This window comes from Balaenoptera borealis, assembly GCF_965194805.1.
Source record: "Balaenoptera borealis genome assembly, chromosome: X".
NCBI classification, from domain to species: Eukaryota; Metazoa; Chordata; class Mammalia; order Artiodactyla; family Balaenopteridae; genus Balaenoptera; species Balaenoptera borealis.
The window spans coordinates 34,739,649-34,757,866 of record NC_138881.1 but is presented as its reverse complement, the minus strand read 5'-3'; the positions used below and the strand labels follow the sequence as shown (position 1 = coordinate 34,757,866).

The window sequence follows — 18,218 nt, the reverse complement described above, 5'->3', positions numbered from 1 at the left end:
CGCTCACCCTCTCAGCAAGTCTAAATCAACAGGGCCTCTGATGGGAAACACCTGCAAGTGGCAGGCTTTTCAGTAGCAGGAGTAGCATGGCTGCTTCCAGGCAGGTACTGGGAGGAGGTACCTCTGGAGCTGCCAACCAGAATAACTCTCTTCCTCTTGCCCTGGCTCTTTTAAAAAAAAGGCGAGGAATTCCTAGGGGGTAGGGGTCAGTCAATGCTATTAGCTAACTGAACCTGTGGACGTTTGATCATCGTGCTTAGCAAAACCAAAATCAAAGCTGTCCTCAAAACGAAACGATAAATATCCTGCTTAACCGCTCTCACCTCCTTCCTGCTCTCTGCCAGTGATTTGTACAAGGTGGGTTTCTCAGGCTGCCAGGTAAGAGCCAAGAGCCACCTTTCTGTGCTATCGGGGCACAGGGTTCAAGACACTAAAAGATCTATGGGGATTTAGAATACATGTATTTTATATAACAGGATTCCACAGAACTAGGACATGGTGGGAGTTAATCTTCCTGGGGGAGGGAGTCAGTTTGGGGAGGCTAATCTTTATGAGCATCTACTATCACTACACATCTCCACCCCATCCGCCTTGCTTACCTTTTATAGATGAGGTGTCACAGACTCAGGCCTGGGAAATAATTTGTCTGTGAAGTGCAGGTGGGCATTAAATGAGAATATCTAATGAAACTTCCTAGGCAAATTTCAGTTTTCATTCACTTTCTCTCCACAGAGGGAGCCAGGCTGGAGGGTAAAAGGCAAGTGGGAGAGAAGTATCTCTTCCAGGTATTTGAGGTACCCAGGAAAATGTAAAGTAGGATTGTCAGGGGGGAGGCTGGGAGTGAGGCCAATTTGTAGGTTATCAGTGAAGTGAAAAAATGCTCCCCTATCTTTCTGGAAATCACTATAGGATCTGCCTCTAAGCCTGCTTTTGAATACAAACAAAAGACCCTCCCTACAAGGACCTGCTGCATCATTTCCAATAAAAGGCACAGTGTGATAGGGTGGAAGACAAACATCACCGTTATTGTCGTGACATTTACACCACAGCTACCATTTAACATTACAGTTAACGTTCATCTTGTCCTTACTCTCTGCCATGCGCTGTGCTTTAGATACTTTATCTCATTCAATTCTCCTATCAATCCTAAGGGGCAAGAACTGTTATTCTCTCCATTTTACAGATGAGAAGAACAAGGCTGAGAAAGGTTAAGTAACTTGATCAAGATCACACAACCAGCAAGTGGCTGAGCCAGAATTTAAACTGCAGTCTGACTCCAGACCCTGTGGTCCTGACTTCGAAGCCCTCAACTTTCACAAAAGAAGTAGTTTGGGTGAAATTTTCTTTTAGAAAGAAGGCTTTTATCAAGGTTGATGATTGCTGCCTCTACAAAGGGCCTCCTGAGGCTCTGCTGTGCCAATATCTCACTCCATAAGGCACGTCTTGCCTTCTATACACCGGAGCATCCACTGAGCGCCAGGTCTGCTCAGCACTTCATAAAATGGCAGCATAATGACATATACGGATGCTCAGTGGAGGTGTCCGTGAAGAAACCAGAAGTCACCTTGCTGATGAGAGGCGAAGGAGGCCTCAAACTTTGGGTTCATAAAAAATTCCAGTCGGAACAGATGTTCTCTTAGCTCACACAAGAAGCTGTCTGTACTGAACATCTTATCTCACCACACCAACAGCCAAGTAATAAACCCAGAATGACAAAATGAGCTTCCAGAATGTGGCAACAATGCCTTGCAGGGGTTCTGCTACAAATACCAACATTACATGGGCAAAATATAGAAACCATCTTAACATTCTTGTCTTGAAAGGATGGCTATCTTCTGTGAATTATTCAGTAGTTGGCCCAGATCCCCTAGAATTTTGAAGACCTTAGAAAACTAGAACTTTGGGATTTCCCTGGTTAAGACTCCAGGGAAGTCCAACGGTTAAGACTCCAAGCTTCCACTGCAGGGGGCACGGGTTCGATCCCTGGTCAGGGAACTAAGATCCCACGTGCCGTGCAGCGTGGCCAGAAAAGAAAACTAGAACTTTACCTTAGTAAGAAAAGAAAATTTACCTGATGGCGGCATAACCACAGGTAAACTCAACAGTAGGGTTTTTTTTCTCCCTTTTGTTTCAGCAAGACATAGTTTCTATCTGGCATTTCCCTAAATGTTTAAGAATAGATAGCCCTCACACACAGCTGTATCATGTCTTCATCAGTTTCTCTGCAGAGTGGAATACAGAATTGATTTTCCTTTTCTCTACCTAAGTTTCATTTCCCTCATTTCTACTATGTACTAACTTTCAAATTTCTCTTGGCCAGTTTTTTTTTCTCTAATTTCTTTGGGAGTCAGGATGTTGAGAGTGAGTTGAAGTTGTTGATTTCTTTTCCCAATGCAGTGAAGTCCCTAAAATCAAGGCCGCCCTCCTCTCAGAAGCAGATGCTGTCTGTCAACTCGACTCCCTCTTTCCGCTGAGGACTGGCACCCAGCTGGGAATGATTTCATGTTTCGAAAGCATATTAAGCAGAAGACAGACACCCAGAAGGAAGAAAGGCCACATTCCCTGACATCAGCATCAGGGTCAACAGGAACCACTTGCTAACCCTTCCTAACTATGCCTCGTAGAGTCTCGCTGAGGCACGGCTTTCTCCTTCAGAAGTGGGCAGCCCAAGTGACTCTCCCTGGCCAGAAAGAACCACAAGGGAAGGGCTTCCCTGGTGGCGCAGTGGTTGAGAATGTGCCTGCCAATGCAGGGGACACGGGTTCGAGCCCTGGTCTGGGAAGATCCCACATGCTGCGGAGCAACTGAGCCCGTGAGCCACAACTGCTGAGCCTGCGCGTCTGGAGCCTGTGCCCCGCAACGGGAGGGGCCGCGATAGTGAGAGGCCCGCGCACCGCGATGAAGAGTGGCTCCCGCACCACGATGAAGAGTGGCCCCCGCTTGCCGCAACTAGAGAAAGCCCTCGCACAAAACGAAGACCTAACACAGCTAAAAATAAATAAATAAATAAATAAATAAATAAAAAGAGTAGCTATTAAATTAAAAAAAAAAAAAAACAGAAGCCTTTAGAACCACAAGGGAAGATTCCTGACTCTCTCCAAGACTACCATTTCTAACCTATTTGTCATAATTTCACAGAGACACAAAAGCCCTCCCCAAACATTCACCACTGAGTCCCATCAGGGCCAAGAGGGAGCGAGTACCTTCTGGTTCACTTTAGTGGCGGCCACGGTCAGGTTGTGCAGATCCTGGGGATTACAATCGGTGTCGTTCATGCAGCAACTCGGGGGGATGCCGTGCTCCAGAAAGTAGGGGCTGGTGCTCCAGTTGGTGTAGTTCTGCACCCCACAGCAGCTCAGCTGTTAACGGGGAAAGGAAAAGAATTAAGTGTGGCAGATCAAAGGCACTGTGGTCTCTGCACTCAGCGCCTTGCAGCTTTTAAAAGAAAAACATGGGCCCAGGCCCTAAGTCGACAGGCACAGCTTTGGTGAGTCAAGATGAGCTGAAGCTCCACTAACAATTCTACTCACTGGCATACCCACGTGAACTCAGCGAACGAAGTGAGTCCTAGACGCCATATCGCGTTGGTTTCCACCTCCCAAAGCCAAGCAGCTGCTCTCTGGCCTGGCTAAGCATCAAAATCACCTGCGTGATTAGGTGCTGCTAAAGAGACAGACGTAGAGGTCTACTGAATCAGGACTGTCGATGGGGAGCTGAGGCCAAAATGGTTTTAGAAAGCTCTCCCCAAGATCTGTACTAATACGTACATAAATGGTTTAGGGGGAAAAAAAAGATGCACATGGAGGAAGAGAGAGAGTTGGTGTTGGTAAACTACAGCCCACCAGCTATCTGGTTTTGTAAATCAAGTATTACTGGGACACAGCTGTGCCTCTGTGTTACCTGTTGTCTAGGGCAGATTTTGTGCTACAAAGGCAGAGTTGAGTAGTTGTGACAGAGACTGCATGGCCTTCAAAGCCTCAAATAGTTACCACTTGATGCTTTACAGCAAAGATGTGCCAACTGCTGACATAGAGGATACTGAAGCAGATGGGGCAAAATATATCATTAATTGGTGAATCTGGGTAAAAGGGGTACAGCTCCTTGTACTATTCCTGCAGTTTTTCTGGGTAACTTTGAGATTCTACCAAAATAAATTACCAAAAACATAAAATTAAAAATACTGCTTCTGAAGTAAAAACGAAACAACACAACAATAAAAGATACCCCTCAACCGAAAACCTTTCCAGATGATCCTGACAGGCAGTCAGGCTTCCAGAGCACCTCCAGGCAGGAAACAACTACTTTCCTCATATCCTCTGCGAAGCACCAGGCAGCCTAGGCCATTCACACGCCTGCAGGATCCTCAGTTGCTCTGAGATCGGCTCTCCAACCCCACTGCACCGCCCAAGCCGGTGAACACAGCTCACCTGAGCTCTCCGCCCAGCCTCAAGACACCCTTTCCAGAAGGCTGGTCTTAGGGAGCCAACTCGAAGTCAGGCTGTCCTACACTCACTGTTCCAAGGCTTCAGGTTTTAAGGGCAAACTAGCTCTCCTTGGGATGCTCACATCCTTACGGATGAAAAGCAAACCGGAGGGAGTGGTCCTTCTTGCCACTAATCACCTGGATCCCTGGACCCTGAAAAAGTACTGGATGTCCACTGTTGGAAAGGGAACTGGGCCAAGAGGCGGAGAGTGGGGATCAAGAGCAAACACTGCCAGTCTAGCGTCACTGGCAGCCCACAAGTCCAAGGCCCGACCTCGCAGGCCACTGCCAGCCCCATCTCCTTCCTGGCACTTACGCTGCGCTGCACGTGATCCACCGCCCGGCTCCTCTCGTCGTTGCCATTGTAATTCTGCATGGCCTCAGTGTAAGTCCTCAGGAAGGTGTCCTTGATCTAGGGAAGACAAGGAGCGATGTGGTTCTGGTCCACTGCAGCCCAGATGGACACAGATTCGTACCAACTTCCACCCCAAAATAGCCTCTTCTGAAAGTCTCCGAATAAATGTAGGCCAGGGAGGGCATGCCCTGTTTTCTGAGACAAAAGAGCTCAGAAGATTGGCCAAGGGGTTTGTTAGCGCAGGAGTTTAAAAAAATGTTCCCTTACCCCCAATCCAGAGGAACCCTGCCTAGTTAAATGAGCCACTGAGGTGGCTAGTCAGATTCGGAAAGGGCTGTGATGGTTTTCTAGTTATTTTCTTGGAATTGGTTACTGCCTTTCTTTCTATAACTTTTTCTGCCCTTACTCAGAAGAATGCCAAAGGACAGGCCATTGTGTGTGGGGCGGGCAGGAAGACCAATGTTTTGACCAGAATCAGATCCCTAGTCTACCATACAGGAGTGGGGCAAAACCAGCTTTCACTTACCTGTCTTTACTGAGATGAAAAAAAGAGGGTAAAGGACATGGACTTTACTTGTTAATAAATGGTTAACAAAACCCTTTCTCCTTCTCTGTGAACACATTTGACCTTGGGTTATCTTTCAAGTTCTGTTTCCCTGGAAACCTGCTGAAGGCGGAGCATCAGGTATGTTACCAGGCAACCCCGCTTATGGTAAAAAGTGCCCCCTGATTGGTGAAATGACTCTGGCCTGGACTTCAGCAAATGACAGTAATTACCTGGTGGGAAGCTTAGGGCTAAATATGGTGACTCTTCTAACTAGGCGCGTTCCTTGCTGAGATACTGGACGCTATGCCCATCGGACAGTTACAAGAGATAAAGAGACACTATTTACATGGAGCTTCTAAGCCAAGGTGGTTGCCACACCCAGCTGTGTCCTCTCGTTTCATTGCACGTGCATCGTCTCTTAGGCATGGGCAGGCCTACACAGACTAGAGCCTGGACCACTTTGAGGACTCCCACTGAAGAAACAAGCCCACAGCTGCCCTGCCTGCAAGCTATGTTTCCTTTACTGTATCCTTCTCAGTCAATGCTGCTAGGTTGTGACCTATTCTCATCATGTGTGTTTGACTCTTTAGCCAAACTCAAGACCGCTACTGGTGGCCAAAGAGTGGCACTGCAACCCCTAGCCACCACTTCCCTAAGTGGTTTTTCAGTGAAAAGAGGTTAGGCAGGTGAGGATGTTCAGGTCCTAGGTATCAGGAACCATGAAGAGAAAACCCCTACGTGGAGCCCGGTCCCAGCAGCACATGGGAAGGAAGTAGGCAAGGGCTCAGGTTGGAGCGAGCCAGGCTGGGCCTGGGGTTCACACATGCATCGGGGGCACCTCTAGGCCGTGACTTCATCAGGTTTTACCTCAGCTGAGAATAAGAATGGGGGATCTAACTCTGGATGCAGTGCCCACATGAAATGGTTCTAGAAGTCCGTCTTGGCATCTGAGAAGCCACATCTGGTAAAGGGGAAGAGGGGGCAGAAAGCGCCTAAGGCAGGCTCACTGGGAACTTGACTTGGCCAAGCACAAAGGCAGGGCCTGGAAACAGGTGATGCCAGACTTCAAGAGCTACAGTTATCACACTCGACCTCACTGACTTTCCCACCTCCATCTTGCTATTTCTTTCCATTCTAACACATGTGTAGCTGCTTCTATCTTTACTGTTATTTACAGGGAACAATAATGAACTTGGGGAGTGGGGAGTTAAACCAGAACTGTACTGTAGCGTATACACTTTCTGACCTATCATCAGTATACACATCTGAAAAGTGATACCACGGCAGCTACAGACAGCATGAGAGCAGCTTGTCCCTGCATTAGCATCTATACGTTGTCCAAATAGAGCAGCCTCAGTGACAGGACATGGAAGGATGGCCACATGTGACAAAGGACAGGTGGGAGTGTCCTTGAAACTAGCAGTTTTGATCGCAAAACCGGATTCAAAATAATTTTCCCCAGCTGTAGAAATCTCAAATTTTACATGTAAATAGAAAACAAAGCACAGCTTTGTAGGGGTTTTTTTTTTTTTTAAAGATTTATTTATTGATTGATTGCTATGTTGGGTCTTCGTTTCTGTGCTAGGGCTTTCTCTAGTTGCGGCAAGCGGGGGCCACTCCTCATCGCGGTGCGCGGGCCTCTCACTGTCGTGGCCTCTCCCATTGTGGAGCACAGGCTCCAGACGCGCACGCTCAACAGCCGTGGCTCACGGGCCCAGCCGCTCCGCGGCATGCGGGATCTTCCCAGACCAGGGCTCGAACCCGTGTCCCCTGCATTAGCAGGCAGATTCTCAACCACTGCGCCACCAGGGAAGCCCTGTAGGGGTTTTTGATCATGACTGTCTTCTCTCCTTTTCCCACACCACCAAGCGAAGCCACAGGGCTCCTCACCACTGGGGTGTGGATTTTACCCCCGGGCGGCAGGGGGCACCCCGCAGGGCCTCTGGGGAAGAGACAGGAGAGCACAGGCTGCTTAGGGGAAATGTAGCACTTTGCCTTTGGCCAACGACTTGTTTGGCTTGCCTCTGGCCTCTGAGAAATCTTGATATACGGATATACACTTGTGCCTTGCTGAAGTGGCTACTTTTAAAGTATTTAATCTATATGGAAGGTCACTTTTTTAAAACAAGGAGGAAGGACTTCCCTGGTGGCGCAGTGGTTAAGAATCCGCCTGCCAATGCAGGGGACACGGGTTCAATCCCTGGTTCGGGAAGATCCCACATGCCGCGAAGCCACTAAGCCCATGCGCCACAGCTACTGAGCCTGCGCTCTAGAGCCCGTGAACCACAACTACTGAGCCCACGTGCCACACTACTGAAGCCCGTGCGCCTAGAGCCTGTGCTCCGCAACAAGAGAAGCCACCGCAATGAGAAGCCCGCGCACCGCAACGAAGAGTAGCCCCCGCTCGCTGCAACTAGAGAAAGCCCGTGCGCAGCAACGAAGACCCAACGCAGCCAAAAATAAATAAATTAATTTAAAAAAAACCCAACAAGGCGGAGAATCCTTTCATGCAACAGCTATATAAAGAAATAGAGTGAGGGTCAACAGCTAAGGTTTCAGGTTTGGCGAAATTCCCGCCTGTAGAATTTTCTGGGCATTTCAGCTCATGGTCCATGGCATTTGGAAACTAGCAAATACCACTGGAGATGCCAGCTAGCTTCTCTGCATCCTTTACACATTCCAAGACGTTTAAAAAAAAAAATCCTCCTCCCAGAGACCCTTGAACTGAGTTCTCCACTTGGTGTATACTCACCTCGTGACGAAACACAAACCCGGAAATGCCAGCCACGAGTTCAGCCAGGAACACCAGAGACAGAAACATGGCATACTGCAAAGCAAGTGGACAGGGGCACAGTCAGATATGGCGGGGGGAAGAAGAGTGCTTCTTTGGGCTAGGTCCCTTCTTGTCAGGGGGAATTAGACAAGTCGTCATATTCCCTAGAAGGAAAAGTGGAAAAATCCTCTTCTCCAGATGTTCCCATACGAGCCTCCATAGAAGCATGTGTCTGTTTAACATGCGTAAGCATTTGGGGGCACACGGGCTGAGGACAGCGCATCCAGGGACCGGCATCGTGCCTGTCAGCTCAGCTTAACCAGGAGAAATCTGGAAGGGCTTTTTACAGCTAAGTATCCACTATTCTTAATGTTGGGCTCCTCGAGGTAGAAAGTAGTCTGGAGGGCACAGGACACAGTTCCACCCTGTCTGTGAGTCCTTTAGACCACTTTCCTCACCAGGGTCACCTGGCGTCTGCCAGCTGAGACCACCCCCTCCACCCGCCCATCCCTTGCAGCTCATTCGGGTTTTAAACTGTTCCGATTGCTAGAAAGGCTTCTTCCGCTTGGCCACAGTCTGCCTACTTGTAAATTCCACTTACTGGTGTTGGATCTGCTTTCAGGAGACGCCAGAACCAGACTGACCTCTCTTCCACGCCACGACCCTTCGTCTGTGTGAATACAGCCATGGAGGGACCCGGCTGCTTCTCTCAGTTCGGGCAACCCCTCCTGTTTCCTTAAGCACATCTCCTGTGAAGTGGCTTCAAACCCCCTTCCTTTGGAGTTGTATCCCTCGCATTCTGACAGGGCGGCCCAGATGTGCACAGGCCGACGTGATACCCTTCCTCACTAGGGCCTGAATGCGGCACCCGCAGAAGTGGGTCGCTTACCTCTCTTGTTCTGTGGAGTTGATAGCCTTTTGAAAAGCAAATCAGCTCTGTTGCTGACGAACAATGTTCGCAAGCATCTAAAACCCCCAGTGCTTCTTACACATTTCATGCTTCCTGTACTTTCCAAGTCGATTGTGTGTGTGTGTGCGCGTGCGTGCAAGTGCCTAAGTTCAGGGATATTATATGGTACTTCTGAGACATTAAGGGTTTCCATTTTTGTGACTGAAAAGCAGATAAAAGGAAAGAGAATTGATTCCTCTCCTACGAGGCATATGTCTTAGAATCTGCTTCTTCTCATCTCAAAATGAAATACAACGCTCCCGAATGTCGGGAATGGCCCTTGGTGATGCCCTGGAATTTGAGTACACTGCACGCGGCCACACTGCTTACTTGTAAAGTGTACATGTGTCTTGTAAAGTATATATGTGTGCATGGGATCATAAATTATTTTTCTCAGCCAGGGGCACATACATTCAAAGGAGGAAATACTGCCTTAAAATGCTGGTTTCGTTCAAAATATTAATAAAAGTCTCTCCGCACACTGAAAGCACAGACACTAAAGTATCAAACACACAGTTATGAATAGAAGGCTCCAAGTACACGACTTCTCTCTCTCAACTTGGTACAAAATGCAATTAGAAGCACAATTTACTCTAGGGAGGCTCTCACCCCAGGCCTAGACTCCACCAGAAAGTCCTGTGAGAAAGTAACCATCAGCAGGCAGGTGGGAGAAAGAACTTTTGATTCTGTGGTGTAGCTCTTAGGAAAGAGGCCACGGTTCTGGGCCTCCATAAAGTGAAAAGAGTTATTTTCAATTGTTTTGCAATTAATGAGGTTAAATGAGGACTGTAAGATTTTAGATGGACAGCTAATCAAGTGACTTCTGCTCTGTTCAGCTAGATCAGCAGTTTCACGTCCCTGGGAGGCTCTCTGCTTCTGGAAGCTTCCAGAGGAGAGTTGCTGCTCCTTCAGAAGGCCTGCTGGGGAGAGCCTGTATTAAATCCAGGTGGCAGGGTTCGAGTTTTCTCCAAATGAAAATACTGTAGTAGAAATAGTCCTGGCTTTGGAAAGAAACCTATCTGGTTTCCCGTCCCAGCTCTCAACATTAGTTGTGTGAACTTGGACAAGGTATTTCACCCCCAAGTCTTTATCACATAACATGAAAACACAACCTGAATTTTATGGCGGTGGTGAGGAATAAATAAAATGGAGTATGCACACAGGACAACATCGAGCGGGTAAAAGGAACTAAATGATAGCTTTTAGAAGACCAAAACCAACACCAAGCCCCCCAAACTTCTCTACTCGCCAAAAGGGTCACTTGCTAGTAAGCTCACAACTGTCAGGAGAAAATGGCAGCATGGTATGAAACCTTCAGAAGAAGCCAGAGATGACTGTTCCATTGTTGCATGCCCACTTCTGCCTGCTTCAGTCATAGTCTTTGGGCTGGAAGAAACCTTGGTGGGTTAGTCCAATACTGTACTTTCATAAATGGGGACAAAGGCCCAAAGAGGTTACATCCTTGCCCCTCAAGACTTAAGCCAGTGAGCATCAGGGTCAGTCAGGTCTCCAGGTCTCTTCCCTTCTTGTTTGGACAGATGGATTTTTAGCAGTCTTTGTTTTCCATGCCTCTGGAGTTAATTCTTCCCTTGCTACTCACTGTACTGAAGAAGAGGGTCTCAGCACTGGCTGTGCAATAGCACCCCTGGAGAGCTTTCAGAAAATGTGAAGCCAGATCCTGACCGCCATAGCTTCTGGTTCCATTGGCTGGGGGTGGACCTCTGGCAGAGGTGTTTTTAAAAAGCTGCCCAGGTGACTCAGGCACTGATCAAAGTTGAAAACTACAACACTAGACCAAAGGAAACACTAGCGCCTATGAGAAGTACTAGAAGGTAGACTCACAGTGCTAGTGGAGGTGACAGCAGCAGAAGTGCCTCCATATGGTCTCACTACGGCTTTTCCACCAACCTGGAAGGATTAGCTGTGGCCAGGGTATCAGCTTCCCGTATGGTCTTCAGGACAGAAAATGGCCAAATCAAGCACGACCTCCATCAGGTTGCCAACAAAGAGACTGACCAGTGCCTATTTGGAAGGTGCTTCCTTTGGAGTGAATCACCCTCACACCCGTATCTGTCACTAGATGGTATTATGGGTTACTACAATCTAGGGCTAAACAAGAAAGGACGGGCCACCCAGCACCAAGGGAATCTCCACTCTCCCGTTTCAGAGAACAAGACGTCTGAAAGAAATCCTTTTAAACAAAATTTTCTTTTGAGGAGAGGCCCTTGCTGCCTTTTATCTATGAAAGCCTTCCACATAAACTCTTATTAATGAAAAAAACATGGGCAAGAGACTAGAGAATTAGGCAACTGGTCTACCAGAAAGTTAAGACTTGCAGCAGCAGCCTTTCAACAGCCTATCCTTACCCTTTGGGAAACATCACTGCTGTGTCTGTCCTATTAGAGTAAAGGTACCCAGCACTGGTCCTTGGCCCCACAGCAACCCTCTGTTGAGTGGGGAAGCTCTGGCTTAGCTCAACTCCCACCGCACGGATCCAGGCTGCGCAGGCGTAGAGGAGAGCATGCCCGCGCATCCCAGCAGAGCCCAGCTCAAGGACGCAGAAAAGTATTTCTCCACTGGGAACTTGGACGTGAAAGGCTGCTTATGTTCAGGGTGCTGCCTCACCCACCAAGGCTGCACATCACATGCTTGAAAAGATTTCTAAGATAGAATTCAAAACTGGAACAGGGCATCTTGCCACGAGGCTATAAATGGCTTATTAGAACCGCTGGCCACTGCTTTGTCATCATCTACCTTGAGGGACCAGGACGGGATTGTTTTTGTGTCAGGCTGTATCTGGGGTTGTTTCTCCCTCTAGGGGATTAAAGGGTGGGTTAGGTAAAAGCCTGGACTAAAATTAGAGTCAATGACTATTAAGGACTCGTCTGTGGCTTCAAGAAGGGCCACTTTGCTTTCACGTGATTTCTATTTTTACAAAACAGAATCAGAAAGTAGTATTATATTGTGACCTACTCACCAGTTTCAGCATCCATGGGCTACCACGGCATGTGGCAAAGCATCCAAACAGGCCAAACACGACAATAGTGGTGCCAGTTCCGATGAGCACATAGGGAGCATTTGTGGAGTTCTCGGCAATAAGGGAAATATAGGTGCCCAGAGTGAGTTTGCCCCAGACTCCAACGGCCAGCAGGATCACTCCAGTGATCTGAAAAGAAGCAGGAGTGAGAAGTGTGAGACTGCTGCTGAGAGAGGTGAGAATCAACACAGAGCAATGTGGCCGGAATCTGAAGACTCCAGTTTCCGGGAGCAAGCAGGCACTTGCTGTAGGATTCCCTGAAGCAGTGGGAGAGGCCAGAGTCCATGAACTAAAGCCACCACACAGTAAAGACACTTTGATTTTGGACAACTAGATCTGTCCCTTACACAATCCCATATGCAGGTACCATATCAACTGTAAGTCAAGCCAACACTAAATAACTTTAAAAAAAAAAAGCTGCTTAAAAAGTACATCCTAGGGACTTGCCTGGTGGTGCAGTGGTTAAGAATCCTCCTACCAATGCAGGGGACACGGGTTCGAGCCCTGGTCTGGGAAGATCCCACATGCCGTGGGGCAACTAAGCCCGTGTGCCACAACTACTGAGCCTGTGCTCTAGAGCCCGCGAGCCATAACTACTGAGCCCGTGTGCCACAACTACTGAAGCCCGCGTGCCTAGAGCCCGTGCTCTGCAATAAGAGAAGCCACCGCAATGAGAAGCCCGTGCACCGCAACGAGGAGTAGCCCCCACTCGCCGCAACTAGAGAAAGCCTGCGCACAGCAACGAAGACCCAACACAGCCATAAATAAATAAGTAAGTAAGTAAGTACATCCTAATACAGGTCTGAGAGCCTTCCCGGATCTGGTCTGGGAGCTGCTGCTCAACGCAGAGCTGGGCATGACTCCAGTAAGAATGTCAGCCGCCCTCTTCAATGGCATGTGTGTATATGGAATATTTTAAGGATATCCTACGTGATGTTTTCAAGAACAAGGTGATCTTCTTTGACTATCATGACGAAAATCTCTACAAAAGCAAAATATTGAAACTATTTTTGAATCCCTATTGATGTGCTGCCTTATTTACAATATTTTATTCACTGTAAAACGACAGAAGAATCTGAATAGTGCCTGGGATTAGCTGTACTACAATTTGTCAAGTCGCGCTGATCGGCCCGAAGGAAATCCCCACAGTGTGTCTGAACCACAGAGCCTTGCATCACTCGGGCCCTTACTTCAGGGCATAGACTTGGAGCTGCGCGCCATGCCTGACTCTCCATCCCCTGCAGGCCACACACCCCAGGAGCCTTAGCTGCTGAAGCCAGTGGCTGACTTTGTGTCTCTAGCTCCCCAGCCCGTCTCTCCCTAAGTTTACCAACAGCTGAGCAGCTCATTCGAACTGACATCCCTCCAGCTGCCACCACTTCTGACATCTTATGAGGCTCGAAAAAAGCTTGGATGTCCAAGGAAGCCCTTCCCCAGTTTCTCCCACCCTGTCCCCCGATGCCCCACACCAAATGCCTCGGCTCCCTGTGCGGCCTGCCTATTCGAGTGAGGAGGCAAATAAAAAAGAACGAAGTAATGCCATTTGCAGCAACATGGATGGACCTAGAGATGATCATACCGAGTGAAGTAAGTCAGACAGAGAAAGACAAATATCATATAATATCACTTACATGTGGAATCTAAAGATGATACAAATGAACTTATTTACAAAACAGAAACAGACTGACAGATAGAGAAAGCAAACTTATGATACCAAAGGGGAAAATGGGGGATAAATTAGGAGTTTGGGATTAACAGATACACACCACTATATATAAAATAAACAACAAGGACCTACTGTATAACACAGGGAACTATATTCAATTATCTTGTAATAACCAATAATGGAAGAGAATGTAAGAAAATGATTTATTTATTTATTTATATGTTAAAAAAAAAAAAGTGAGGAGGCAAGATGAGAAACTGGTGAAAACCTGTATGACACAAATCAATACCCGCCTCTCCAAGGTTTCCCCTGTCAGTCAACAAACACACTTCCTTAATGTCCGTACGTGAACACATACCACTACACGAGGAAGCAAATGGCTGGGCCAATGGAGATGCCTAGGAGCTTCTCTCTGTACACTTCCTTCTGCAGTTTGGAGCCATCAAGCTCCACCATCAGATTGTTTCTCTGTGCAGGAAAAAGAACAGACCCTCCACCTTTCCCCATATCAGCCGAGAGTGGGCTCCACCGGTTTGGGGGATGGGATCAGTGGAAGCAACAAGAGCTTCGTGAAACTCCCCTACCCCTATCCCGACAGCCTCCCTACTTTGTAGAACCATCACCGTGAAAGACAGAATTAAAAGCTTTAAAGCAGAAAAAGGTCGAGGAACTTGTGCTACTTTTACAAGGCAAAGGTGAAGGAATGTGATGCAGTCTTGAGGAGAAAGTGTTTGACACTAATATTTGGGAGAAAGTGGCCCAGTGGAGGTCTACCGCCTTTGAAAAGTCAAAATGGGCATGGCCTTAAGTGAGTTAGGAAAACCAAGAATGCATTTGTTGCCAAGAGCTCCAAGTCCTGTACTGACACCTGGTGGTTGCTAAAGAAAGTACCTTCCTTGAACACCTCTGCCATACTCCTCAAAATGGAAACAAAATGCTTTTCCTCCACTAAAATCAAAATTTAAGAGTCAACTCTCTACTCATTAGGGGTAAGAATGCAGTGAACATTAGGTAGAAAGGACAAAACTTCTCCATCAGGTAAATACTGAGAGGTAACTTAACATGAAACCAAAGAGAATCTTTCTCCCCTACTTCCCTCTCTGGCATTAACTGCCTAAAGCTGTAAATATTACAATGTAAGTGTACTGAACAAAACCAAAAAATTTAAACTACTCATTGTTTAGGCTGAATATGTCTCATCCAGACACCTGCAATTTCATATGACTGCCCCCAAAGATTCAGTAACCTTTCAGACATACACTGAGTAGCTGCATTCTATACTCTACTATTGTCAGTCATTATTGGAACACAATGGCTTTAATGAAAGTGTCTATTACTCACCAAGTATAAGAGTCCGATATTATATTTCTGTCACCAGTAATTTCATGAAGTTCACTTACTACCCTAACAAAGATTATATGCAGTATGTCAAAGTTAACACAAATCCTGCTTTTAAGGCAAACAATATTAACATTTTTATTCCTTTTCTTTCAAAAAATAATTTCTGCAAATGCAGTCATCGCTTTGTGTGTAAAACCTCTCCTCATGGAAAGTACAAAGCCTATGATGTCAACTTGTTAGAATGTTCATATAATGTAAATTACACAAATATTCTTTTTTTTTTTTTTGCAAAAAGACTATTTTTGCAGACCTCCAAGGGTGCCTCTTAAAGATTGCCAGTGGGTGCAAACAAACACAACACTGTGGGCACCATATTGCTTGGGAAAAAAGCCACCCAATGTTTTGACCTTGACCAACTCAGACATCCTCTAAGGAACTCCTCCTCTGAATGAGGTAGAGACTGGGATAGACCAGCCCCTTCCAGCACCTGTGTGCCAGGAATCTAAAAACCAGCCAGAGAGGAAAGTCCTTCTCCAATGTTGCTCTTCTTCTACTCAAACATTCCCGATGGGCCAGCTCTGTGTTTGGAAGCCTGAACTCCACAGAGGCAAGTCCTTCTGCACAGCCCAGACCCACCTCCTTAGCCTCATCTTCCTCACTAGTCTTTGTCAACTCTATGTACTTCCAGGAAAACGGAGTCGTCCTCTGTGTGCTTCCTGTACTTTACTGCTTCTCAACCTTTGCTCGTGATGATCCTCTGACCTAGAACCCTTACCCCTCCTATCACTACCTGTCTACATCCTAAACTCTTAGGGTACCCTGGACACCCTCCTCCCAGCCTCCTTAAACAGAACTTACTTGGAAATATGCCATCATCATGCTGCGCCCCATCCCCCTCCCATGCACGTCCAGGACCGCGAGCCCCTCAAAAGCAGGAGCTCTGGGCTTTGTGTACAGTCAATGCCCAGTACATGTCTGCTGCATGAATGAACCAGCACCTGATTGTAGAGTTAAAGGGGGAGAAGTTTCATGTTAGCCATCCACCTGCTATACCCTCCGGACATCTCTGAGGAAATGGTAGAATGCCCATCTGAGCAGGCATCATAATCGGGGGAAAATAACAGTGCTAAGGAGAAAGAAGAAGAAAATAAACAGACAAGGGAGGAAAAGGTTGGGCCACAGTGCACCCTGAAGTGAGGAAAGCCATATTTCGTGGTGGTACTGGTGGTGGACTTGGGGTGAGTCTTGGAAGAAATTGCCAGGCAGTTGGAGGGAAAAAACTACAAGCAAAGGGCTAAAGAGCCACAAAACACAATAAACAAGTACTTATTCACATTTTTCCTACTATAATAATGCTTCTTACCAAGGATAAGAAACATACAAAGACAAGCCAAAGACAAAAGTCATTGTGGTCTGCAGGATTTTTTTTCTTGGTTCCTGTTAACACACACAGCAACACTCACCCCTACATGTGCCTTGATGAGCACCCACGGAGTGCAAAGTAAAGGACAGGTTCTCTTGACCTCTCCTGCTCTGGGGTGCGATGAATGAGTGGGTTCAGAGCTCGCCAAAGCAATTTTGCGTCTCAGATCTTCAGAGACCTCAAATTCCGAAATCAAGCAGTGTGTCACCGATTTTGGCTTTCTCACGGAAGTTTTGCTTCCTTCTCAGAAGAACCAATTAGCAAGCAGCCAACAGTGTGGCCAAGGAGGAGACAGATCAGAGCCCGTAGATAAACCACGCAAGTGGCCTGGTGAAGGCCCTGCCACCTTACAGGCTCCCGCCTCAACCACAAGCCAGGAGGGCAGGCCTGGCGCCCACCAGCAGCAGCCAGGCTAAGTCTCTTGGTCTCTTTTAACTCCCAGCATCTCATGGTGGCTTGACATTTTCTTGCAACACAGCTCGAAATATATGGAAAGCAGAGTACCTCTGGCTACTACTAATTTAGGCTTGGTGAGGAGGCTGAAAAAACTAGAATCAGAGCTAGAAAAGGTTTGGTGTGATTGTTCACATTACTTGAAAATTACACTGAAAGAAAACTACAGGTGGGGTTGCCACTGTACCAAGATGTGTCTGAAACGCTCTGGAAGAGACTTACTGAGGTTGATGTTCATCCTGAAGTAGATACAGGAGGAGCAGGTAGCAAAGAGAAATAAGTCCCCTTGCCCCTGCCAGGTCAGCACCACAAATGCTGGGAAGTCTCCCTCCTGTCCTTACAGCTTCCTGATCCTCGGAGAGGAGCGAGGGATATAACACTTTCGTCCTTCTCACACTCCCAGAGGCGTTTTCCTGTTCCTTTGTTTGTTTATTTATTTATAAAATTTTTATTGAGGTATAGTTGATTTACAATATTGTGTTAGTTTCAGGTGTACAGCAAAGTGAATCACTTATACATATACATATAGCCACTCTTTTTTAAGATTCTTTTCCCATATAGGCCATTAGAGAGTATGAGTAGAGTTCCCTGTGCCATACAGTAGGACCTTACTAGATATCTATTTTCTATATACTAGTGTGTATGTGTCAATCCCCATCTCCCAATTTATATAACTCCCCTACCCCTTACCCTGCCCCCATAACCATAAGTTTGTTTGCTACACCTGTAACTCTATTTCTTTTATAGATAAGTTCATTTGTAGCCTTTTCCTAAAATCTAATTTTATTATTTTTTATACAGCAGGTTCTTATTAGTCATCAGTTTTATACACATCAGTGTATACATGTCAATCCCAATCACCCAATTCATCCCACCACCAGCACCCCCCCCCACCGCTTTCCCCCCTTGGTGTCCATACATTTGTTCTCTACACCTGTGTCTCTATTTCTGCCCTGCAAACCGGTTCATCTGTACCATTTTTCTAGATTCCACATATATGCGTTAATATACGATATTTGTTTTTCTCATTCTGACTTACTTCACTCTGTATGACAGACTCAACAAATGACCCAATTTTGTTCCTTTTTAATGGCTGAGTAATATTCCATTGTATATATGTGCCATATCTCCTTTATCCATTCGTCTGTCGATGGACAGGTAGGTTGCTCCCATGTCCTGGCTATTGTAAAT

At 46.8% G+C, this 18,218-nt stretch overlaps 1 protein-coding gene across 1 annotated transcript in view; it reads right to left on the bottom strand.

Moving 5' to 3' along the window:
- Nucleotides 1–18,218, bottom strand: part of TSPAN7 (tetraspanin 7) — a 140,741-nt gene that overhangs the window by 14,158 nt on the left and 108,365 nt on the right. The window contains exons 2-5 of the mRNA XM_082378252.1: nt 12,085–12,273; nt 8,138–8,212; nt 4,800–4,895; nt 3,204–3,359 (exon numbers count right to left, since the gene is read on the bottom strand). Coding sequence (XP_082234378.1) covers nt 3,204–3,359; nt 4,800–4,895; nt 8,138–8,212; nt 12,085–12,273 — 516 coding nt within the window. The remainder of the gene's footprint in view (nt 1–3,203; nt 3,360–4,799; nt 4,896–8,137; nt 8,213–12,084; nt 12,274–18,218) is intronic.